The following is a 26,468-nucleotide window of genomic DNA, read 5'->3' as shown; positions in this document are numbered from 1 at the left end:
GATGTCGCCTTGTGGTAGGATCATCTACCAATCATTGGATACTGTCGAACTCTGCACCAGTAAGGCTAATGAACTGTGCTGTGACGTCATAACGCACATCGTTCCACCCAATTGATTACAATAGCTGTGATATTAACTCTGGTTTATTGTACAGGGACATCGGGTCGGCTGCTCTTATTAAATAACCTGTTCTTTGCCTAGTGTACACATCAGTAACGCATGCTCTCTTGGCTGCTATCTATCTCCAACCCTCCATAACATTGAGGAGACCGAGCGAGTTTGCCATGCGGTTAGGGTCGCGCTACTCTGACCTTGCATTCGTGAGATAGCGGGTTCGAGCCCGGCTGTCGCCAGCCCGGAATATGGTTTTCCTTGGTTTCCCACTTTCAAACCAGGGAAATGCTGAGGCTGTACCTTAATTATGGCCACGGTCGCTTCCTTCCCACTTCCTTCCCTTCCTTGCCCTTTATTCGTCGTCACCATAAGACCTATCTGTGTCGGTGCGATGTAAAGCAAATTGTTTGAAAAATGAGGGGGGGGGGGTGAAATCGGTAGTGACTTCAGGTCTTGGGCGTTGTAAATCATCGCCATATTTATAACAAACAAAAAACGAGAAGAAGAAGAAACCTTGTCTCGTTGAGAGTTTCTGCCGGAATTCAAACTTCAATTAACAATAATTAAGCCAATGCACTAATAATGTCCCGTCTCCTGTTCTTTTTTTCATTGTTATTACGGGTTATTACTTCAGTTATTCGAATCGAGGACTATACTCGTATTAATATTCCACCACCAATTATTGTGGTCGGTATTGAGTAATGTAACGACTACAGTTTGATATACAGAATGTTTATCGGGAGACAGTAGTATGGACTATTTTGAGTAACAATCGACTTGTGTCCAATTTGCAATGTCTGTGGAATTACAGCTGTGTGTATGGTATGCACAAAAGAAAACCTTTCAAAAATAATTAAATACACATAAGTAGCTAATTGATAGATTTTTTTTTTCGTTAGGATTGGGTGAAAATCTAAGTCTACAGAGAAAACTAAAACAAAAAGTATGCGTAGTTTTGCCCTCATAAAAAAACGCTAAGATGAACTACACATACTATTACCATGAACTGAAAAGTGCATTGAAGTTGATGGTGGCATTTTTGAGCACTTACTGTGAACTGTTGCGAAGTTTATGCGTCAATAAATGCATCGATCGATAAACTATTTGTGCTTAACCGGTGCACGTTATTTAGGTTTTTGCATACATATGTCATTCGAGTATATTTACGGTTGTTCTTATACGTACTAGATCAACAGCTGTAATTGCACACATTTTGCACGTTGGACACGTGTTCACACGATATTTTGTATTTGAAATAGTCCATACTTCTCTCTAAATACGTATTTCTTAGGGGCCGGTGACGTAGACGTTAAGCCCCTTTAAACAGGTATAATAATAATCATCATCAGTATCTAAATATTTCAGTTCCTCTTCAAACACCCTGTCAATTGCATTTTCAGAAGTACAAAGAGATTCTAGTTTTTAAGTTTAATTTTTAAATGTGCTAGAACTCTGTCCCACAAGAGTGTTCTTACGTGCAAGTAAGTCTGTCGAAATAAACTGGCGTATTTGAGCACCTTCAAATACCACCAGACTGAACCGAGATCGAACCCTCAAACCTGCGCGCAGGTGGGCAGCGCATCTATCACCTCAGCTACTCAGGCCGGCGGAATACTGAAGCATTGTCACTTCATTTTTGCCTTCGGAATAATACCTCCCACTGTGTTCTGCAGCTTCTAAAAAGTAATTTGAAGTGTTTGTCAGTTCTATGAAGTCGGGCTGGGTAGCTCAGGCAGCAGAGCGCTGGTCTTCTGAGCTCAAGTTGGTGGGCTCGATCCGAGCTCAGTCCGGTGGTATTTATAGGTGCTCTAATACGCCGGTCTCGTTTCGGTAAACTTACCGGCACGTTAAAGAACTCCTGCAGAACACAATTCCGGCACCTCGGCGTCTCTGAAAACCGTAAAAGTTTAGTGGAACGTAAAACCAATAACAATACTCATATTATTCAATTTTAAGAATGGGCACAAAAATAAATCCTACGCGTTTGACGTCGTGGATAAATGCCCGTATAATACAAATCTACTAATCTGATTATGCATTGGCTTTTGAGATGTAAAAAGATGTTATACGGTAATATGGACAAAAATTAATTTCAGATTCTTCGCTTGAACTCGTTCGGAGATCTCTTTCCTGTCAGATCACATATTCTTCCTCACTGAAGTATTGAGAAATGTTCGCTGTTCTCTAGTAGTAAAGAGAATGTGTGTTGTGTGTTGCAGAGAACGGCCTGTTGAGCTACGAGAACCCCAACTACCACTTGGATCCTGCCCGTCTGGATGACGCGCTCAACTCCAACACAGACGAGCTGTATGAGGAGTTGTACCATGAGCTGGATGCCGTATGCAACCTTTCAGCTCGCACCAACAAGCAGCAGCCTGGTGGTGCAGGGCGTCGTGCGTATGCGGCGCTTGATATCGGCTCGATGGGGGTGGACGTGAGCACCGGCCCGGTGACTACACTGGATGCTGAAACCACCGACAACCACAACAACAGGTAGGTCATCGTAAAATTGTAAAAAGAAATTGAGACACGTGCCCGAGCAACTTGAAGTAAGTTTGATATTCTAGCTTTAAGAAGTACCTTAATTTTAGACATAGTCCCCTCGAAGTTCAGCGCACTCCTACAATGTTTCTTCAGATGCATCATTCCTTTATGAAAGAGGGTTTCTTCGAGGCCTACAAAATATTCAAAAGTTTGCTTGACCCTAAATTTTGTGCAGATTTTTTGAGTTTTGGGAGCTAAACTTGGTTAATCAGGTGGATGAGGAAGAATGTCTAACTTAAAGTTACTGCACACTACCCCCGGACAGGAATTTTCCCGATTAGAAACGAACTCAAACCTAATCCAATCTACCTGTTAGCCAAAATTGAGGCAAAAGCAATGCTTATAAAAGAACTTGATGTATCCATATATATTGTAGTGGCTAGATATTTTCACCAGCCCGTTTAGAGAACAACTCAAACCCGACTCAGGCTATACATTAGTCAGTGTTGCCATATATTCCTGAAAATACGAAATTAGACAGAAATCTTTCGAATACTTCGGTCCTCGTTGCACTTGCACATCGATACAATGTCCGGCTCCATGGCTAAATGGTTAGCGTGCTGGCCTTTGGTCACAGGGTTCCCGGGTTCGATTCCCGGCCGGGTCGGGGATTTTAACCTTAATTGGTTAATTCCTACGGCACGGGGGCTGGGTGTATGTGTTGTCTTCACCATCATTTCATCCTCATCATGACGCGCAGATCGCCTACGGGCGTCAAATAGAAAGATCTGCATCTGGCGAGCCGAACCCGTCCTGGGATATCCCGGCACTAAAAGCCATACGACATTTCATTTATCATCATTTCATCCTCATCATGACGCGCAGGTCGCCTACGGGTGTCAAATCGAAAGAGCTGCACCTGGCGAGCCGAACATGTCCTCGGACACTCCCAGCAATTTTTTTTTTTTGCTAGTTTTACGTCGCACCGACACAGGTAGGTCTCATGGCGACGATGGGACAGGAAAGGCCTAGGAATGGGAAGGAAGCGGCCGTGGCCTTAATTAAGGTACAGCCCCAGCATTTGCCTGGTGTGAAAATGGGAAACCATGGAGAACTATCTTCAGGGCTGCCGACAGTGGGATTCGAACCCACTATCTCCCGTATGCGAGCTCACAGCTGCGCGCTCCTAACCACACGGCCAACTCGCCCGATATACATTATAACGTATTTATCTTTACTTCAACTGCTGTCAGTTTCAAGGGAATGCCGATATATTGCCTTCAATACATGTGTTCATTCCTAGTGTGGAATTTCTATGTGTGTAAGTACCGAGATAAAGAGAAGTCTAGATTAGTGAATCTACATCTCGGTGCTACTTGTATGACTTTCGTTTTCAGTAACTTGATCGAAATTTACATATTCACAATCATCCTTCGGAATTGTTGAAATCCTTTGAAATTCTTTGGTCCCGTCTTCAGAAATAGTTTTGTGTCGGGTAACAGAGCCACCGCTACAAATTTTATGAAGCCGGGCTGAATGGCTCAGGCGGTTGACCCCCTCTTTGCATATTCGATCGTGGCTCAGTCTGGTGGTATTCGAAGGTGCGAAAGCACGTCAGCCTCGTGTCGGCAAATTTACTGGCACGTAAAAGCACGTGCGAGACAAAATTCGGGCACTTCGGCGTCTCCGAAAACCGTTGAAAGTAGTTAGTGGGACGTAAACAATAACATAATTATTTATTAAATGTTCAGGTAAAAATAACGCTGACATGGAACCCAACAGTGAATTTATATCGAAAACTACCCTTGAATTGTAATTGCTAAATATTAGTTCCGACCCAATCAGAGAACTCAAACCCGACGAAGGTCACAGATTAGATTATAACCTATCACCTGTGTCGTACGCAAAAGAACCAGGCACGGCTTTGAACTGCAAGGTCCCGAGATAGATTACCGAAACCAAAGAAGTGAAATCCACTATATGAATTTTTGGCAACATTTTATGTTCAAGTGTCCTTAAGTCATGAATCATACTACTCCCAAACGTGCTTGCATGGAATCAATGTTGTAACGAATTGCTCGGGAGTTGGAGGGTTGAGGAGGCGTGTTACTCAGTACTGAGGCTCTCTGTACCCCAATCACGTGCTCTCACTTCACCATATTTAGACACACATTCTGCTGTAATAACAAGAGTGTATGAGATATAGCTGTTAATCGTGGGAGCCTTGTCGTGGGAATAGCTGGGCGTGGGCCCTCCTGCTCTGATACAACACGGTTTAATTGTGAGCTATCTGGTCCAGCTGAACTGCTAGCTTATGCACGAGAACTATTAAGCCCGGATGGACTTGAGAACCACTGTATCTTAGCAGGTTCCGAAAGTTCGATCCGACGCCCGTGCTCTTCCATATTTTTAATTATAATTAATCTGGCATTTTTCCCACACCCCGATGGGGTCACGGGACAAATATTAATATGAATTACGGAGATGAATTAACGAGACACGCATAAATCCCCGACCTGGCTGGAATTCGAATTCGAGACTCAGGCAACTCACCTGAAGAGACGGGCCACTTCCATATTCACTCCGGATAAAATATTGAGTTAGTGCCTCAGTCACCGGCAATTTTTTCCTAATACATAGAAATCAGTCGTCTCCGCATACGAGAGACCATGAAGGCCTTTTAGAGTATCCGTAGTAAGTGGAACGAAATAATGGTTATGCCTATGTCCGGCTGCCCATGACCCAGGATTCAACCTGGTTTGATTCTCGGCTAGATCAGGCTGAGGGCTGGTGTTTCGTGGCCCGCTAGCCTACGTGATAACTGAGGAGCTGACAGAATACGGCCCTGGTGTGGAAAGCGAACAATAACGACAGAGAGGATTCGTCGCACTGGCCACGCATAAACTCGTAATAAACAACGGTCGCTTGGTAGGCCAAGGTCCATCAGGGCTGTTGCGCCATGGTGTTGGATTTGGTTTTATTTTGTGTGTAGACAGAGACCTCAGGGTCAAGTACTTCCCCAGTTATGGAAATCTTGTTCTAAATTGTTCGGCATCCTGACGAGGAATTCAGCCCTCATTCTTACGGGTGAACCGAGCATACCGCTACTGCCTCGGATATGGAGCCCCTTTATTCTTAATACAAAACCAAAAATAATGCAATGTCTTCTTCTTCTTCTTCTAGTGCCTTATCCGTTTTGAATGTCAGCTATCGTGGCGATGTCGATTTTGTTGGTGGCGTTTGGGAACAGTTCTGGTAAAGACATCTGGTACCAGTCTCTCAGGTTCCTTAGTCGGGAGTTCTGTCGGCGTCCTCGACCTGTCTTCCCTTTCATGACGACTAAAAGTTTTTGGCACCGGGCGAGTTGGCCGTGCGCGTAGAGGCGCGCGGCTGTGAGCTTGCATCCGGGAGATAGTAGGTTCAAATCCCACTATCGGCAGCCCTGAAGATGGTTTTCCGTGGTTTCCCATTTTCACACCAGGCAAATGCTGGGGCTGTACCTTAATTAAGGCCATGGCCGCTTCCTTCCAACTCCTAGGCCTTTCCTATCCCATCGTCGCCATAAGACCTATCTGTGTCGGTGCGACGTAAAGCCCTTAACAAAAAAAAAGTTTTTGGTACTGAATTCAATCGGTACGCATACTCGTTCGTAATAAGCATACTCTGATGATATTGGCTGTCAGCTGAAGAAATATCTTGGCTGGTAATGTTGCTGATATCAGCCAGGTTACCTGCAGTTTTTGATGAGTCATATGATCAACGTGATGGGTGCGTATCTGGGTTCACTGCCTCTCGTATCAGACAGCTACTTGGCTTACCTTAAGAATTTCGGGACCAAGACTGAAATTCGTGGACAACTTGGGAATTAAGGCTGGAGTTAGACAGATTGAGGTTGCGCTTCCAAACTGATAGTAGTGTTAAAAACATTATTAGAATTACTGTGTAATATTATAACAGTAATTCTGAAAATATATTGTACCGTGAAATTACCAACATACCGCTCCAGTGTGGCAGTGGGCTCATCAGTTGGACTGCTTACATCTTTCCAAGACGCTGGCGGCTAGTGCACCGTTGAGACACCACTGCAAGCCTCTTATGTAGGACAATGGAGTGACAGTGCACTAGGGAAAGTACGTACCTCCACTTACATAAATGCTTGCCTTGGGCTTTTGTATCAAAAATTAAGTTTCTAGAAGAAAACAATTTAATCGACTGCAAGTGTAAAAGATTCAAGCTCTTTTAGACCATTTCACTTGTAAAATTACCAGTGTTTCGCCTAAAGAACTTGAATGTTTTTATAATTTGCAGTCAATGAAATTAAATTCTGGTTTCCTTCTGGAAATTTAAGTTTTGATGGTTGTGTTGTTAAATAATAACGCTAATGAATATATTTTGTACGCTGACACTTCTCTGACAGGTCGGATGTGTCGAAGTCGCTCACTTATTACATGAACACTCGGAGATAAAAATGATCTTCGTAAATGACCTTCGTGAAAGTGCCATAAGACCTTTAGAAATAAATCTCTGGTTCCGCAGAGTAGAGGTGTTTCAGTGCACTGAGCTAACCTGGTTTGCTTCAGTTCTCTAGAATTATTGTGTAATATGATTACAGTAGTCCGCCTCTGTGGTGTAGTGGTTAGCGCGATTAGCTGCCTCCCCCGGAGGTCCGGGTTCGATTCCCGGCTCTGCCACGAAATTTGAAAAGTGGTACGAGGGCTGGAACGGGGTCCACTCAGCCTCGGGAGGTCAACTGAGTAGAGGTGGGTTCGATTCCCACCTCAGCCATCCTGGAAGTGGTTTTCCGTGGTTTCCCACTTCTCCTCCAGGCAAATGCCGGGATGGTACCTAACTTAAGGCCACGGCCGCTTCCTTCCCTCTTCCTTGTCTATCCCTTCCAATCTTCCCCATCCCCCGCAAGGCCCCTGTTCAGCATAGCAGGTGAGGCCGCCTGGGCGAGGTACTGGTCATTCTCCCCAGTTGTATCCCCCGACCAAGAGTCTGAAGCTCCAGGACACTGCCCTTGAGGCGGTAGAGGTGGTATCCCTCGCTGAGTCCGAGGGAAAAACCGAACCTGGAGGGTAAACAGACGACGACGATGATGATGATGATGATGATGATGATTACAGTAGTTCCAAAAAATATATTTGTATAGGGTTGCTGTTTCTGTTTCTGGCCTGCGATGGCGTGTAAATCATGTAGTTTCCGCAATGATGTACCGTACATGAACGGCGTGCTTATTACTACTATTGGATGTTTTAAAATATCTGCGAAAGGTCAACTTACTCGTGAACAATGTGGAATGTAATAATGGTTTATACAGTTATTACAACATTCCGGGGGCATGCGGAGTCTCCGTAGCTCAGACGGGAGCGCGTCGGCCTCTCACCGCTGAATACCGTGGTTCAAATCCCGGTCACTCCATGTGAGATTTGTGCTGGACAAAGCGGAGGCGGGGCAGGTTTTTATCCGGGTACTCCGGTTTTCCCTGCCATGTTTCATTCCAGCAACACTCTCCATTCTCATTTCATAGCGTTTATCAGTCATTAATAAATCACCTTGGGAGTGGGAGTGGTGACCCCATTGTAATAACAGCCTACAGTATATATGTTTCATTCATTACATCCCTGAACCGGTCATAGACTGGAAAACAGGTTGTAGGTTTTCATTTTCAGGGAGCATGCATGTACCATCCGGTATCAACAGCAGCTGCTCCTGATATTTTTAAGATTTCTATAAACTGAGTTATCTGTCGTACCACTCGCTGACGGGTTATGTTGGCCAGATATGAGTCATTCGTAACAACAAATCACTTCATCCCTTAACGGTCATAGGTACTTGTGGCACCGGGCGAGTTTGCCATGCGGTTAGGGGCGCGCAGCTGTGAGCTTGCATCCGGGAGATAGTGGGTTCGAGCCCCACTGTCGGCACCTCTTTCCTATCCCATCGTCGCCATAAGACCTATCTGTGTCGGTGCGACGTAAAGCAACTTGTAAAACAAACAAAAAGTACTTGTGGCAGGAATGTAGAAATGTCAAGATGATCAGTCATTTTATGGTGTCCATGTTGTTCATAATAAATAATCCAAAAACAAAACCCAATCAAACCCTACTCCGTGATGCAATAGTCCTGGAGGGCAGTGGCCTACCAAGCGACCGCTGCTCAGCCTCACCGTCAGATAGCTTCTCGATTGTAATGACATAGGCTGAGTGAACCTCAAACCAGCCCTCAGATCTAGGTAAAATTCCCTACCTGATCGGGAATCAAACTCGAGACCTTCGGGTAACAGGCAGGCATTCTAACCCTACACGGTTAATAAATAATCCTAGTTAGTAAAATTTATTCGGGACAATTCGGTAATGCTGTTGTTGAAAATAATAATAATAATAATAATAATAATAATAATAATAATAATAATAATAATGTGATAACGTGTGACCTTCGAGTTTTGGAATTGACTCCCATGGGCTACCTGCGCGTTTGTGTAAATGAAACCCTACCTAGGATAAAATCTGTTGTTTCAGACTGCACAAACACCCAGACCGCGATTTCTTTGCGCTCCTAGCCAACAGCAGTCTGGCTACCCTTCTAACAAGGACACACTACTCACTTGTCAGCTGGGATTAGTTTCATTTTTGGCGGAATTGTAGATCATGGTCAGAAGAGTTAAAGGTTAAAATATTACGAAGGAACTTCCCTTACCCGCACCCCATTTTCGAGAAATATCTATTTAAAAATAAGCTTTGATTTAAATAGACTAAAAGTTGCACATATGAGCTAGAGTATGCTTAGCGCTTGTGGGAGCGTCAAAAAATAGTTAGAGGGGCGTAAAAAATAAAATATTATTATTATTATTATTATTATTATTATTATTATTATTATTATTATTATTATTATCATCATCACATATATAACTTCAGGTGTGAAAAATAAGCGCATTTATATATGCACTTAACGTGTTTTCTTATATCTACTTACATATTTTAAACACAGTTATGGCAAATAAGAATCGTCTGCTAGAATAGAATAGTTAAGTAATAGTTATAAACACATTGTAAATAGTTACGTAGTATGAATAATGCAATAACGTCCGAGCTTAATCCCTTGGTAGTTATTTCGGAAAAGTGAAAATTTCGCTAAAAAGAGAAGTGAGTTCTATGTATTTCTTTTACGTCCCACTGACTACATTTTTATGGTTTTCGGAGACACCGAGGTGCCGGAATTTTGTTCCTCAGGAGTTCTTTTACGTGCCAGTGAATCTACCGACAGGAGGCTGACGTATCTGAACATCTTCAAATACCGAATGCCAAGCTACTCAGTGGAGTCAAGTCAGTTGATAAAATACTATAATTTTTTCATTAACATGTTTGTGTTGTTTCAGTTTTATAAAACATGAATATTCTTCTTCTTGGCCTTTTCCCTATTATTTGAGGTCGGTAATTCGTGTAGATTGAGCCCAGTTTCACGGCTGGATACCTTTCCTGGCTCCAGCCCTGTGTGGACGGACGTATTCGTTATTGCACGTCACTGTGGTGTTTTGCAGTGTGATTTCTTGTATGAAATGAAGATGCATATTAAGACGAACAGAAACACCCGGTCCCCGAGCAATTGGCTGCGCGATTGGGTCACGTAGCTATCAGCTTGCGTTCCGAATATAGTGGGTTCGAACCCCACTGCGGACAACCCTGAAGATTATTTTGCGTGGTTCCCCGTTTTCCCATTTCACTCCAGCCAAATTCTGAGGCTATACCTTAAGACCATGGTGCTTTCTTCCCACTCCTAGCCCTTTCCTATCCTATCGTCTTTGTGACGTAAAGCAAATTGTTAAAAAGAAGTCTCATCTCAAAGGGCCTTCATAAAAATAGGAGTCCAGTCTTTGTAATAAATTGTTGAGGAAGGAAGAGTTAAGAAGTTCCTGATGCTGGACAAGTATTGATCCATCAAATGCATTTGGTGGCGCCAGGGTGGCTGCACGCAACTCACTGCAGGTCACTTCCATCAGTACACTCGCTATAAAAGCTAAATGCACCCACTTGAAACTAGTCACGTCCACATATCTCTCAAAGGAACTTTAACTGTCATTTTAATTCACTAACTCTTTTATCTTTTGCGTTTGAAAAATAGGCCTTTCCTCGACATTGTGAAATACAATGTACTTACATCACAAAGTGATTATTTCCTGTTCAGCTACGAAAAGAAGACAACACATTATAATGCGGCAATATTCTTTATTGATTTATCATAAAAGAATATACTTAAACAACTTTCTTATATTTTGTACATAACTTTATCTAGCTTATTTCAAAGTGGCCTGGGCATTTAAGGAAAATGCAGTTCAATACAATGCACAGTCATATTTCTGTTCCTGTAGACAATTCATGAGGATATACTCGTATATACCAATCAAGAGACACGCAGTTATGATGTTGTTAGAAATAAAACACTGCCTGTTTATTGATCTAACCTGAAATAACGCAGTTAGTACACAAACTATTGTACTTGACAATGAATGACAATATTTCGCTAATTATTGGCTATTTATAAAGTCTATATCCCCGCAGTAGGTCTCCAGATTGCTGGTATTTACCTGGAACGCGCGACGACCCTTCCATAATCTTGACGGATCTCACCTCTCACTTGGCATGCAACACCGTCACTTTAAATAGCAGCTGTATGTGTACAGGTTCGAACACACGTCTGTTGACTATCACTAAATACGACTACTGTACACTTGGTTGGGCTCCAGACAAGACCGAGAACTAGCACGATCAACTCACATGACTACTCGACGCACTGAACACACATCACTCGATAACTCAACAACAACAACAACAACAACAACAACAACCACAACTGCTAACACTACTCCAACTCCTCATTCGCGGCGAGCGTGCTTTTATATATCTGGTAATGAAGTACTAGAATCTTCGAGGAGCAGCCTGAACTGAAATATTCTAGTTTCGCCTTCCAGAAACTCCACGGAGACACCATACGAAAAGCAAATACAAGCGGAGGCCCGCCAATTCCCTCAGGCCGTCTGGGAGTTTCCTAGCCTGACTCGCTCATCCCTTCCATGAAATACCGAAGGGGGCATCCAGAGGGCTGGCAGTCGTCTGAGCACGTAACAATGCATCATACAAAGAGTGCATACGTACTGTAACAAAGTAAACGAAAATATCCCAACAATTCTGATATGTTACATAAAACTTTACTTCTTTTTAAGGATTATTTTCAGAGAATCGTCTTTTGTGTGTGTATGCTGTGTAGCGGTGTGAAAGACTTTGCACTCGTGTAATTTAATATAAAGCACTCGGTACCGTACAGAGATACAAACCAATCCAGCTAGCCATTTTCGTCCTGATTCAACTTGGTGGGGGGGAGTAACGTCATGTCGTTTCAGACGAGATCTGCGGCTTAAGAAAACTTGATATACCTCAAAAGGAGCTCGCACGATGTCCTAAATCAGAGTTATCTCACGAACACATTATTTTTTTACTGTCTAGGGACCATGAAACTTCAAGATCCGTCAATAATCTGAGATCGATGTTTTCCACGCATACAATTTTTTCCTTATCTCTTATCGTCGTTCAGATGTAAGAAAAATGGAATTGAGACAAAGTATAACGACCGCGGAGACTCCCAGCTGTTAAATTACGGCTCCAAAACTCCATTACTTTACTTTCCCCAGTTGGATTATAGTTGTGACTTAGAGGGTTCATTCCTTCCCTCATTTGAATTATCCGGTTCCACTTTATCACCTGCGGTGATTATTGGATGGTGTCTTTTCGTACACCCTGTTCAGAGAGATAGTTTGGATATAAATACACATTAGGATAACGACAATGACTGCTCAGATACGTCATCCGAAAACTGTCAAAAGTATTTGCAAATTTAAATTTTAAAATTTCATCCCCCCTTTTCACCCCCATTAATTGGATATTCCAAAAACAAAACAAAAATACGTGTTTCTTTATTTTTAAAGGTGATCCCAAATACCAATTTTCAAGTCTGTAATATCTTGAGTTTCTGAGATATAAGTATCCACGTTAAAGGCATTCACCACCTTTTCACCCTTTTCACCCTTTTCACCCTTTTCACCCCTCCTATTGGGATTTTTCGAAAACAAAAAGTACGCATTTCTTAATTTTTAAAGGAGATTCTTAATAGCAATTTTGATATCTGTATACTTCTAAAATTTTCAGATGTAGATACACTCATTTTAAAAATTCACTTTCTTTTCACCACCTTAGCGGCGGAATATCCAAAAATCCTCCCTTAGCAAGCACCTGCATTGTAATATAAATGTATCCTCAAAACTGCATTTCATTGTGTCCAGTAGTTTTGGCTCGGCGATGATGAGTCAGTCAGTCAGTCAGTCAGTCAGTCAGGACATGTTCTTTTCGATATATAAGAAAACATAAAGGTCCAATAACACTGCCTTGAGGAATGGCCCTCTTCATTATCACAGGGTCAGATAAAGCTTCGCCTACTCTAATTCTCTGAGTTCTGTTAACTAGAAATATAGCCACCCATTCAGTCACTCTTTTGTCTAGTCCAGTTTCACTTATTTTTGCCAGTAGTCTCCCATGATCTACCCTATCATATGCCTTAGACAGGTCAATCGTGATACAGTCCAATTGACCTTCTCCATCCAGGATATCTGCTATATCTTTCTGGAATCCTACAAGTTGAGCTTCAATGGAATAACCTTTCCTAAACACAAACTGCCATCTATCAAACCAGTTATTAATTTCGAAAACATGTCTTGCATAATCAGAAAGAATGCTTTCCCAAAGTTTACATGCAATGCATGTCAAACTGACTGGCCTGTAATTTTCAGCTATATGTCTATCATCCTTTCCTTTATATACAGGGGCTACTATAGCAACTCTCCATTCATTTGGTATAGTTCCTTTATCATCATCATCATCATCATCATCATCATCTGTTTACCCTCCAGGTTCGGCTTTTCCCTCAGACTCGGCGAGGGATCCCACCTCTACCGCCTCAAGGGCAGTGTCCTGGAGCCTCAGACTCTTGGTTGGGGGATACAACTGGAGAGAATGACCAGTACCTCGCCCAGGCGGCCTCACCTGCTATGCTGAACAGGGGCCTTGTGGAGGGATGGGAAGTTTGGAAGGGATAGACAAGGAAGAGGGAAGGTAGCGGCCGTGGCCTTAAGTTAGGTACCATCCCGGCATTCGCCTGGAGAAGTGGGAAACCACGGAAAACCACTTCCAGGATGGCTGAGGTGGGAATCGAACCTACCTCTACTCAGTTGACCTCCCGAGGCTGAGTGGACCCCGTTCCAGCCCTCGTACCACTTTTCAAATTTTCGTGGCAGAGCCGGGAATCGAACCCGGACCTCCGGGGGAGGCAGCTAATCGCGCTAACCACTACACCACAGAGGCGGACTACTGTAATCATATTACACAATAATTCTAGAGAACTGAAGCAAACCAGGTTAGCTCAGTGCACTGAAACACAGAGGCGGACATAGTTCTTTTATGCAAACAATAATCAGACAAGTACTTTAGATATGGTACTATATCCCAACCCACTGTCTTTAGTATATCCCCCGAAACCTTATCAATCCCAGCTGCTTTTGTAGTTTTCAACTTTTGTATCTTACTGTAAATATCATTGCTGTCATACGTAAATTTTAATACTTCTTTAGTATTAATCACCTTCTCCATCTGGACATTATCCTTGTAACCGACAATCTTTACATACTGCTGACTGAATACTTCTGCCTTTTGAAGATCCTCGCATACACACTCCCCTTGTTCATTACTGATTCCTCTTCTTGGAACCTGTTTCTGTCTTAAAGTACTTATACATACTCTTCCATTTTTCACTAAAATGTGTACGACTGTCAATTATGCTTGCCTTTAGTCCGGCCCCGCGGTGTAGGGGGAAACGCTTTCGCATGTCTCCCGGCGTCCCCGGGTTCGATTCCCGGCCGAGTCAGGGGTTTTTTAATTGTAAATGATTAATATCCCTGACCTGGGGACTGGGTGCTTGTGACGTCCTTAACGTTCCTTTCCTCACATCTAACACTTTACACTTTCGCAATTTCCACATACACGCAGCTTCATAATATATGGTGCAAGGTCGACGCCCCGAACAAATAACTTTTTTAAAAAAGGGCTTGCCATTATGTTATCCTTAGCTGAATTATTTGCTAGACTCAATTTCCTAGTAAGTTCCTTCAGTTTCTCCTTACTTCCTCAGCCATTTCTAACTTTGTCTTTCCAACCTGCACCTCCTTCTTCGTCTCTTTATTTCTCCGTTATGATATAGTGGGTCTTTACCATTCCTTACCACCTTTAATGGTACAAACCGGTATTCACATTCCTCAAAACTTGCTTTAAACCCATCCCAGAGTCTGTTCACGTTTTTGTTTACCGTTTCCCACCGATCATATTTACTTTTTAATAACTCCCTCGTACCTGTTTTATCAGCCATACTGTACTACCTAATAGTCCTGCTTTTAATACCTTCCTTTCTATCACATTTATTTTTAACTACCATAAAAACAGCTTCGTGATCACTGTTACCATCTATTAGTTCGGTTTCACTATGGAGCTTATCAAGTTGCCTATTATCTTTAGAGTTCAGCATTTACACCTAGAATTTGATGTTTGTCACCTTGAACTTTTTAGTAGCTTTCAAATTCTTCTTCCACCATAATGAATACTCCACCTCCTACTATACCAATCCTTTCTCTACGACACACATTCTAGTTTCGTGAGATTTTCTGCATACATTATATAATTTCTTCCATCATTTTTCGTAACCTTGGTCTCCCTCTACTTATCCTCCATGGCAGAGTCCATTATTCTCCTAAGTATCTTGTCTCCTACATTCACTTCACATTGCCCCACCACCGAAGCGGGATTATGTGCACAGCTTCAGCCATAGGGTTTATTCCTAACAGCATTTATCTCCTCATTCCAAGTACCCTCCCGCCAATGACCCCACCTGTTTGTTCTAGCAATCATTCTCGCTACTATAATTCTGTTACGTCCAGCTTATGAATAAAATACTCTGAGTTTATCCACCTTTCACTCCTATGCAGCCAAGTCTGTCTGAAAACAAACCGCTGTAAAATGTAGTTTCATCCGAGAACTTACTTCTTTCTTACAGAATATCGCCTATTATTATTATTATTATTATTATTATTATTATTATTATTATTATTATTCACATTGTTAGAAATCTTGCGTGCTTAAATCGTTTTTTAAACAAAGATTATGAAGCCTCAGTATCTTTGGCGACCAAGGCCTACGGTAACGACTAATGTGACCGACGGTAGACTTTCTATTTCAACACTCACTATTTATACAAATCTGAAAGTAAGTTGAGTGATAGTGACGAACACAACCACAGACAACCACATAGAGTTAACAGAGGTCAACAGACAAATATATCCTTGGCGTTTCTAGTCTTTACAATGGGATGGTGTCAGGAAACATTGAGCGTGTCTACAAGGTTGGTAGAGCCGCCAGAACAATAGCTAAAGAATTAACGTCAAAGTGTATAGAACGTATTCGTATGAGAATAATGGTGTTCCCAAGAGCAGAAAAAGGTCCTTACCACCCCTCGGCTCATGAAAGGAATATCTCAGGAAATGACTCGCATGCTAACCACCAGTCAGCTCTTAATGGGCCGCCCGCTTCAAAGGAAGCTCCAGATGAAAGCCGCATTGATAAGACTCAAGAAGACCAAAATTTATCTCACAAAAGAGACTGTCGCTCCATCTTATAAATCCTTTCAACAGACTACACCTGCATTTCTAAGTAATCTTGTTCTGACAGATTCCAACAAACCACACACAGTATGATTCGCTTATAAATTGGACTTAGGAGGCTTTACTCTACATAATCCTATCTGATTTTCTAGACTCTTTGACTTGTAGTTAATATTATGGTGTTTTACAAAGACTGTATAATTTCATACCGATAATCCGAATCCCCAAAAATCCGAGCAGAATTCGTGATGGACGAAAAAATCATTTAAAACATCACTTGCAATGTCAAGAAAAATCATTCCCAGTACTGTACGTAAATATGGTTATTTAAGCTAGCATTTTGCAAGATACTGTATATAGTTGTACATTTTAGTATCCTGATCTTCTAATAGGATCCAGCTCGTTGAGTGAATGGTCAGCGTTGAGATCTTCGGTTCAAAGGGTGCCGTATTTGAGATTCCGGCAGGGTCTGGTCAATTCCTCCGACTCGAGGACTGGGGTTTGTCCAAACAACAACTCTTCATATTCCCATTATTATCTACGACCGAAAAACGCAGTAACGAATCCACCCATCCAAGAATTACATTTTACTGAATAATACCACATTTAATACTGTTTTCTAACAGTGTATTATCGTAGAAAGTGGAAGGAACTTTGCCGTAATCTCTCAGAAAACGAGTCAAATCACGAATTTTGGCGAATTATATGTAAAACGTTAACCCCCCTCCCCCATGGCATTACAACCCTTGAAGGGCCTTGGCCTACCAAGCGACCGCTGCTCAGCCCGAAGGCCTGCAGATTACGAGGTGTCCTGAGCACAACGAATCCTCTCGGCCGTTATTCTTGGCTTTCTAGACCGGGGCCGCTATCTCACCGTCAGATAGCTCCTCAATTCTAATCAAGTAGGCTGAGTGGATCTCGAACCAGCCCTCAGGTCCAGGTAAAAATCCCTGACCTGGCCGGGAATCGAACCCGGAACCTCCGGGTAAGAGGCAAACGTGCTACCCCTACACCACGGGGCCGGCTATAAAACGTTAAGCATTCAATTATAAATTTCAGTATAATACCGTAGCGAAGCACGGGTATCTTGCTATTGTATATATGAGTAAAGAAGTGGAATTACCGGGCGAGTTGGCCGTGCGGTTAGGAGCGCGCAGCTGTGAGCTTGCATCCGGGAGATGGTGGGTTCGAACCCCACTGTCGGCAGCCCTGAAGATGGTTTTCCGTGGTTTCCCATTTTCACACCAGTCAAATGCTGGGGCTGTACTTTAATTAAGGCCGCGGCCACTTCCTTCCTACTCCTAGCACCTTCCTGTCCTATCGTCGCCATAAGACCTACCTGTGTCGGTGCGACGTAAAGCAACTTGTAAGAAGAAAAGTCTTCGTGATTTATGAGACCCCCTGTATTTTAAAATGTCTGTTTTGGGCAAACCCAGTACATGGTAAATAATACCAGATATGCATGTGCAATGCTCAGACCGGAGGCTGGTTGGTTCCTCAACAACTCCGCCGTCAGCTGGTATGCATTGCCTAGGCATCACTGAAGAGGCGTACTTTGAAAATGAAGAGTGAGGCAGTTCCTGTTACATATCAGTCTACCAATCCCACCAAAATGCACGCACCAGCCGACCCTATGAAGGACATACACCGTTCATAACAGGGACTGGCCCGCCTCCTTAGCTTAACGGTTAACGCTATTAGCTGCCGTCCTCGAGGGCTTTGGTTCGATTCCCGGCACCTCGGGATTTAAGAACGGCAACATTGCTAGTAAGTGGTTAAAATCGTACATGTAGCTCACCTCCATTGGGAGTGTGTCTGAAAAACGCTGCGCTACGTCGGGACACGGACACAGTTTACCTGTCCGGTTCCATGGTTAAATGTTAGCGTGCTAGGCTATGTTTAGCAAGTGCAGAGACGTATCTCCCCCAGTGCACAGTTATAGGTTACAAATGTTGCGCGATTGGAAAGCACATGTTATTCTGAACTTCATGTGGGCAGCACTGAAAATATAACCTTTGAGGTTCGTGTTACCATTGCAGTATGATACTTATCACTAGACACTCTCTTGGCACTTGCGTGTTCTATACTTCATAATTAGTCTGTTATTTTAAGAGAAATGTTTGAACAAAATTTGGAACGACCTGACAAAGTTCTCATGAGGAAGACACTGGCGTGAGAGTTGCTCGGATAACCTCTTGGCTATGCTAGAATTTTTGGCCAGATTACGGCTTTCCAGGAATATATCAGCAAGTGAGAAGTCGTCCGGGATAAAAATTCTAAATGCACAGAACGAAAACCATTCAATTTGCTCATTTTCTCTTCTGCCTTAATAATTTTGTTCACCGTGTAGTTATTTATTTTACTTGCCATCATTCCATCCAAACTGCTTCTGAACTCGGCCGTGAGGAAATGCGTGAACAAGAGTATCTTTAACTTAAAATGTCCCACCTGAATATAGCTTGAATAAGAATTTACAATGTTATTTCAGCGGTAGAGGTTTTGCAAAGTTGTAAAGTTGTTCCCAGCTTTGAAAAATCCTAACTTAGTTTATTGAATCGTATTCCATTCTTACCTAATTCAATATATATTTAGTGACAGGGAATACCGGTGGAATGATCTACATTGTGATGACCTTTCTGTACGGCGCTAAACACTTATCGGCATTGTTTGAATATCTGATTCTCGCGGCAGTGACACGAGAGTCTCTCGAACTCGCGCTGAGAACTGGCCTGCCTGGCCCTCGGCATGTTTATAGAATGAGGCTGCTGCTCGCCTCTGTGAGAACCAAAATATTTCCTTTTCCACGAGTGTGATCCATTTCGTGCCCTCCGGTGTCAGGTCGAAAGTCAAGATAAGCTGAGTGGGTGCGGTGAAGATTTGTTGATTTGAGGAACAAAACGAGGATTTTATGGAGAATTCCGACACAAGGCTTCAGATAAAGGAAGGGAAGGGCAATGAGATTTGTTGTTATTATTATTATTATTATTATTATTATTCTGTTTCATTTTGGCCGGGTGTGGACCACCTTATTTCAACCATTTGCATCCTGAGCTGTAATTCTTTCCCATTATTCCCGTACTCGCTTTCTGTGAGCCTCCTTTCTTTCATCGGTCCACTTCTTGCCTGTTTTCAACTTCGGCTTTTCTTGAAATCGCTGGTATGTTCGAACTATCTTCTGGAGAAGAATACGTTCCTGGATGTCTTCATGCGTGATCCGTATTTCTTGAAGGTTTTTCTCAATTTTTTTGAACCAGGGTTCCTTGGTTTTCTTGTTTACGAAGTAGTAAAATATCAGCTTGGTCAATCTCTGCGAGCTCATACGTGTTATTTAGCCCTAAAAATGTATCCTCCGGTTCCGAGTGGTGTCCGTTATCCTTTCTTCATGCAGGTACAGTTCATTGATATGGCGTGTTCTGTACTCACCATTATCTCTTATTGGTCCTAGGATCTATTATTATTATTATTATTATTATTATTATTATTATTATTATTATTATTATTATTATTATTATTATTATTATTATTATTATTCTGGTGGCAGTGCCCTACCTTTTACAGTATCCTACCATTTACTGGGAGGCCTCGGCTTTGATACTTGGAATGTCCAAGGATTTTGATTATGAAACAGGTATCACTCAACCCCTGATATGACAGGTAGCTGGCCTGGTCATAGAAGGCAAGTTACTTAGCTGAGTCAATACACGAGCAGACCCTCTGGCTGGACAGAAGTCACCTTGACTGGTCAAGGCCCTTAATGGACTTTATGAGTCGCAGGTTTATATTGTGGGTCTGTTATGTAAAATATGCCACAAACGACTTGGTCCTTTTCACCATTTAAATTTCTCCGGTCCTAAGATGGTTAGAATTTTTAAAAATGAAGTTGCACTACATATCAGGGTAATATAGTAATACGCCACATTTTTCCATGGCACGTACCACTTCTTGCATCACCTCTGTTACGCCATTGGAAATATCAGTACTGTCTTTCGAAAACTACTATAACAAATTCGTGTGGCTATTGCTAAACTGATGAAGCCCTTATAAGGCAGACCTTCCGACGAGGGTGGACGGCATCTACTGTGTATAGGAAACTGTTTTTTTATGGTGGAGGATAGTGTTGTGTGTGGTATGCGAATTATGAGAATCTCGCGAATAGCACGAACATCCAATCCCCGAACAAAGGAAATTTACCTTTTAAGATTAAAATCCCTCAACATAACTAGGAATGGAATCCAAGGAGCGAAGGTCAAGACGCTAACCATTCATCTATGGAGCCGGACTTCCTAGAACTGAAGTCTTGATACTGGAGAAACTAGTGTTTGGTCATGAATCTCTGGGTGTAGTTAAGAGTAGTTTCCAGACCCTTTTGTAGGCTCTGTTAACCATCTCAACAATGTTTCTTAAGAATGCACTGTACCTTAATCGTGATTCATTAAGGCTCACTTTGTCGTGAAATGAGACAGCAGCCGATCTTGCTCGCGGCAGAGTGTTCGGTACATAATATGTAGATATTTATTGAGGGCGGAGCAATTCTGCAGTAACTCCAGCTGTTATGAGCAGCGGAAGTGTCCCCTTGGATCAAGGCTATTGAATTCCGAGTTCAGATCCCAGCTCCGCCCCACTGTCAAGGTTGAATGCCCGTCATATGTCGTAGCGGTCTGGTAACTCTTCACAAGTGCAGAATAAGGGCCAATATTATCCTGCCCCATGCACATCTCTTTACGTTTCATTTTGGATCATCCACCCCCGTAGTATAACGGTAGAGTCATCAGCTGCGGTCCTTAGAGGCCCGCGTTAGATTCCTGGTGCTGCTGGTATGTACATGCAGCTCACCTCTATAGGGGTTCTGCCTGTAAAGAGCTGCACCACCTCGAGGAAAAGACGACGCAAATGTTTATATTCCGAACCGAGAAAGGTCAACAGTACACTTCCTCACACAAATGTTGTGAGATTTGCATAAATATTAGGGGACTGAACTATTAGAACCCTTAATATTTACGCGACTCGCCTACATTACTGTCGAGCGGGTAGAAAACTCTTGCACCTTGTTCAAATGCGTTTGCATTTTAACCTTTTAGTGCCTAAAAATCCCTTCCTCAGTTGTCAGCTGACAAGTTCTAGTTTTCACTTTACAGATGGCTACAGAAACCCTCCATGCGTATTCCTGTACATATTAGTATACTAGCAAATGTACCCGTGCTTCGCTACGGTATTCTACATTGTATACGGATATCGAAGTAAATCACTGTACATGCAGTGAATAAGATTTTTTTAAATTGCATGTCTCTTAGCGTTATCTGAGAAACAGCATACCGAGCTCGATAGCTGCAGTCGCTTAAGTGCGGCCAGTATCCAGTATTCGGGAGATAGTGGGTTCGAACCCCACTGTCGGCAGCCCTGAAGATGGTTTTCCGTGGTTTCCCATTTTCACGCTAGGCAAATGCTGGGGCTGTACCTTAATTAAGGCCACGGCCGCTTCCTTCCCTTTCCTGTCCCATCGTCGCCATAAGACTTATATGTGTCGGTGCGACGTAAAGCCAAACAGCATGGGAAGGTCTCATACGCTCTTTCCAATGTAAAGTGTGAATTGCGGAGTTGTGATGATATATGTATCGACATAAGACTGTATATCCAAGTTTAAAATATTGCAGACCTTCATTTACAGATTAACTGCTGCTAAACGGTACGTCATATCAACAAACTGATTATACCATAAGACGCCGAATTTAGCGGTCTAAATGGCTGGACCTATGATATTTTCTCGTATCTCATCTATTTATGGGTCAGATTGAGTTAGAACGGTGAATAGGGTGAAATTTGGGTAAGAGTGTCTCGCGGTGCATTGCTTTTCGGATAATTATGTGACAGACACAAACATAGCATTTGGCTCACGTATGGCTGCTGTGTGGGCCTATGATCGTGTAAAATTTAATGATTCTGTCTTTTCTGTAAGTGATTCAAAGTGTGAATTATGCGTGTAAAAAGTGCAAAATTTACTTACAGTCGAGAAATACGGCCAAATCTAACATATAAGGGAGAGAGATACGACAAAAAGTCATAGGACCAAAGTTGAACACTTGCAAATTAAACGGAGATTGTGCCATCCGTTTTGTGATAGGACTTACCGTTTAGCCCGGAAATACCTCGAAACGAAGGTCTGCAACGTCATTAGGATTGCTTCGATATTTCGATATTCTTCGGGGACAAAAAGTTAAAAATTTAAAGATCTCGGAAGTTTTCCGTCGGTTACAGGCTAAAACGCATAATTTTTTCAAATTTCAATTTTCCAGCTCGTCTGGCAGATTGTGCCGCATTCTTGATTTGGGGGGAGAGCGGTAAAAATTAGGACTTTCAGGAAACTAACGCCAAAAATGTGCAGATGGTCATTTAAACGGATTTAAACGGATAGCTGTACGAAAATTTCGCCAAAATAGTCAATCTACAGACACACGGTCGTTACGATTTCATTTGTATAGATTACGAGGACAAGACAGAACAGTTTATTCCGCACTTATTCATTGTATATGTATCTACCTCTTAGTTCCGTTTCCTGATACGGGGTCAGAGTTGAGGTGATATTAAATTCATGCCATATTTTTTCGGCCGGATGCGCTTTCTAACGCCAACCTCAGTTGAGGAGCTAAGGAGACGGAAGGAATCGGCTATGGCCTACTAATAGGAACTGTCCCAGCATTTGACTTGAAGTGAAAATGGGAAACCACAGAAAACCATTTTCAGGACAGTTGACGGTGGGGTTCAAATCCATTCTTCTCACAAGTGCAGAGTTTGGCTCCATAGCCATAGCGCGTTAAGATGTTATTGGCTTTGGAAATTGCAACCCCATGAAGGCATTGGTCGTTTGTGTTGATTTTCAAGATATGGAACGATGCTGTGTAGGTATGTAAACGATCAAAGTTTCAGACCCATTGGATTGTTGCTACAGGTCTCCCCACGTGATTGGTCGCGGAGGAATCAACTACAGTATACGGACTCTGGTGTAGCGTAGTTGACTTGCAGTCTGTGCAGTGAAGTGTTCCCCATCAAATATGCCTCGACGACAGAGAAGAGCACGCTATCAACAACTGTCGCCGTTTGAGAGGGCTCGGATAATTGGGCTGTGTGAGGCTGAATTATCGCTAAGGACTGTTGCTGCACGTGTTGGCCGACAGACATCTACGGTACAACGTGTATGGCAGCAGTGGTCAAATGAAGGTACCCACTCTCGTAGACTTGGCACAGGCCCAGCGCGACAGAACATTGTGAGAGAGGATCCCCGCATCATTCGGATGGCCCGGATGGAACCCCATGCAACAGCAGCGCAAATTCGAGCAGCTGTGGCACCCCACGTTACACAACAAACAGTTGGTAATCGCATGCGTGCAGCTGGCTTACGAGCCCGTGACCCTGCAGAACATGTTCCATTGACCACACAACAGCGACGTGTAAGGCTGGTCTGATGTCGAGAAAGATCGACGTGGGTCGACGAATGGCATAGGGTCGTCTTTAGTGATGAATTGCGCTTCTGTCTAGGCCGCAGTGATCGCCGGAATCGTGTGCGCCGACGTACCGGGGAGACGGGCCGCCCAGATCTTACTGTCGAGAGGCACACAGGGCCAACACCAAGTATTATGGTCTGGGGAGCTATTGGCTTTAATGTGAAATCACAGTTAGTGCTTGTTGAGGGCACTATGACTGCTCGACAGTATGTTGAGAGGGTACTCAATCCAGTGGTTGTCCCTATGATGGCGAACATTGCTAATGGAATGTTTCAGCAGGACAGTGCCCGGGTTCACACTGCGCGCATCTCCAGAGAAACTCTCCACGACATCACAACCTTAGAATGGCGCGCCAGATCCCCGGACCTCAGTTCTATTGAGCATGAGTGGGACATGATGGGTCGACAACTGGCCAACCGTCCTCAGCCACCTACAACTCTGGAACAACTGACCCGTGCAGTGCAGCAAGCATGAGCCACAATTCCTCAAGAAGCGATCCAGGGCCTTATTGACTCCATGCCTCGATGCATTCATCAATGTATTGCAGCTCGTGGTGGTCACATCCTGTATCGATTGTTGTCCAAACTTGCGGTCAGAGGGATCTGAAAGTGTAATCATCGAATCACAACCGAACACTCGTCCTGCGTGTTCAATTGCAGCAATGTAGCACCACTCCTTCTGGGTGTTGCAATTTCCATTTTCTTCAGTGTACTTTTACTGTTTTAGGAGACGCCGACGTGCCGGAATTTAGTCCTACATGAGTTCTCTTCCCTGTCAGTAAATCTCCCGACACGATTGTTGTCTATTTTGATGAAGTATTTACGCACTCCTACAGTATAATTCATTTACCCATGAGCACAGGAAAATGAACGCAATGAACGTTGTTCTGATGGATTGCATATCCATGTGTTGGCATGTGCGGGGCCAGTCGTAAGGAGGATAACAGATAGGCAGAACATTGTGGAGTACGAGGTATTGGTCGCGCAGAGACGATTTCTTTCCCATTTGTAACCCGAAGTGTAGTAGAGTTACAAGGCAGTGAATAAGACAAATACAGCTACCTTTCTACAATTTGCCAATAGAGAGTTGAATTTTTATGATTTTTAAAACACTTTTAAATGATGTTTGCAACAAATTGCACTGAACGCTGCGTGTCACTAGACTATTTAAAAGAAATGTCGATGTTTTTGCAGTGTGTATATTGAACAAAATGTATGTCAAGGAGTATTCAATTAAGAAAGACCATTGGACGGAATAAGGTTATGCTGATTTCTCCTACAAGAGTCCGATTCTTACAGGTTGTCTACCTCCGTAGTGTAACGATTAGCGCTATTAGCTGTCGTTCTAGGAGGCCTGGGATCGATTCTCTGCACTGCCAGAAATTTAATGTTGAAAGGAGGGCTGATATGCTGTTAAAAAGGTACTTGGACCTCACCTCCATTCTCCATTGTGGGTTTGCCTGAAAAAATTTGCACCAGGGTCTTCGCCTACGGTACTCGCTCGGGGCCCCGGGTTCGATTTGCGGCCATATTGAGGGCTTTGAATCTTAAACGGTTAATTTCCATGACTGGGGACTAGTTGTTCGTGCTGTCCCAATCATTACTGCTTATTACCCTCCACCACATTAACTCGCTATTTTCTGGCCACGATAGATGCCGCCCACCCTCGTCAGTGTGTCTGCCTTTGAAGGGCTGTATCAAGCTAGTAACAGCCGCACGAATTTTTTTTTCTTTGTTCTTCGAATTGACCCTCTATGGACTGCGTGTTAACAACAATTTCATTTTGAGTGTCTGTCTTTTGTTCGTCACCGGTTTTGACATCCTGCCAGTATCACTTGAGCCCATCGATCAGTATTTTCTTCCTCTCCTTTTGTCAAGGGCCTGGGTTCTGTCTCCACCGTAAAACCCGGATAGCCTTCCACTATCCTTCTGAAACTAACTCTGTCATTGATTTTATCCTCCGCAATGCCCACCTCTCTCAGATCATTCTCACACTCTCGTAATCATTTCAATTGAGATGCCTTTGGTTTTAGAAAATTCGATATTTTCTTTGTGAGCCGGCCTTTATTCATGCGGAATATGTGCCCATAGAACAGCAATCTTTCCTTTCGAATTGTCGTTATCGGTTCCGTCTTGCTGTATACTGTACTTCTTTGTTGGATCCGTCAACCCATCTGTTGCCCAAGATCTTCCGGAGTAGCCTGCGTTCTCTTTTAACTAGTTGATTGACTTGTCCTTTTCGATTCATGCATAGGGTCTCCGAAGTCTTCTGGTTTAACCACAGTGCTGTAATGTCTTAATTCGACTCCGAAACTCAGCATCATCTTATTATAGATGTTTTTACTCAATTGGAACGCTCGCTGTAATTTCCGGATGCAGATATTGATTGCTTCTTGTTTTAGCCACTCTATTATTATTATTATTATTATTATTATTATTATTATTATTATTATTATTATTATTATTGAATTTTCACGACCGCATTGTAATCGAAACCGCATTCCAACCTATTAGATCGTGTTACGTACATTTAGTACGTGTTGAAGAGATGTTAAGTACAGAACAAAAATGGCCAACCGGACACCAGTGGGATCCGAACCCACAACCTCCCGATTTCGCGTCGGT

The 26,468-nt window shown here is 42.9% G+C and overlaps 1 protein-coding gene across 2 annotated transcripts in view; it reads left to right on the top strand.

The window, feature by feature from the left end:
* LOC136866339 (protein Fe65 homolog) overlaps positions 1 to 26,468 on the top strand; it is a 331,485-nt gene that overhangs the window by 126,881 nt on the left and 178,136 nt on the right. For both annotated transcript variants that reach the window (XM_067143201.2, XM_067143200.2), the window contains exon 2: positions 2,334 to 2,607. In XM_067143201.2, the coding sequence (XP_066999302.1) occupies positions 2,334 to 2,607 (274 nt within the window). The remainder of the gene's footprint in view (positions 1 to 2,333; positions 2,608 to 26,468) is intronic.

Source organism: Anabrus simplex, chromosome 3, assembly GCF_040414725.1.
Source record: "Anabrus simplex isolate iqAnaSimp1 chromosome 3, ASM4041472v1, whole genome shotgun sequence".
In the NCBI taxonomy this organism is placed as follows: Eukaryota; Metazoa; Arthropoda; class Insecta; order Orthoptera; family Tettigoniidae; genus Anabrus; species Anabrus simplex.
This window is presented reverse-complemented; position numbering and strand designations above follow the sequence as displayed.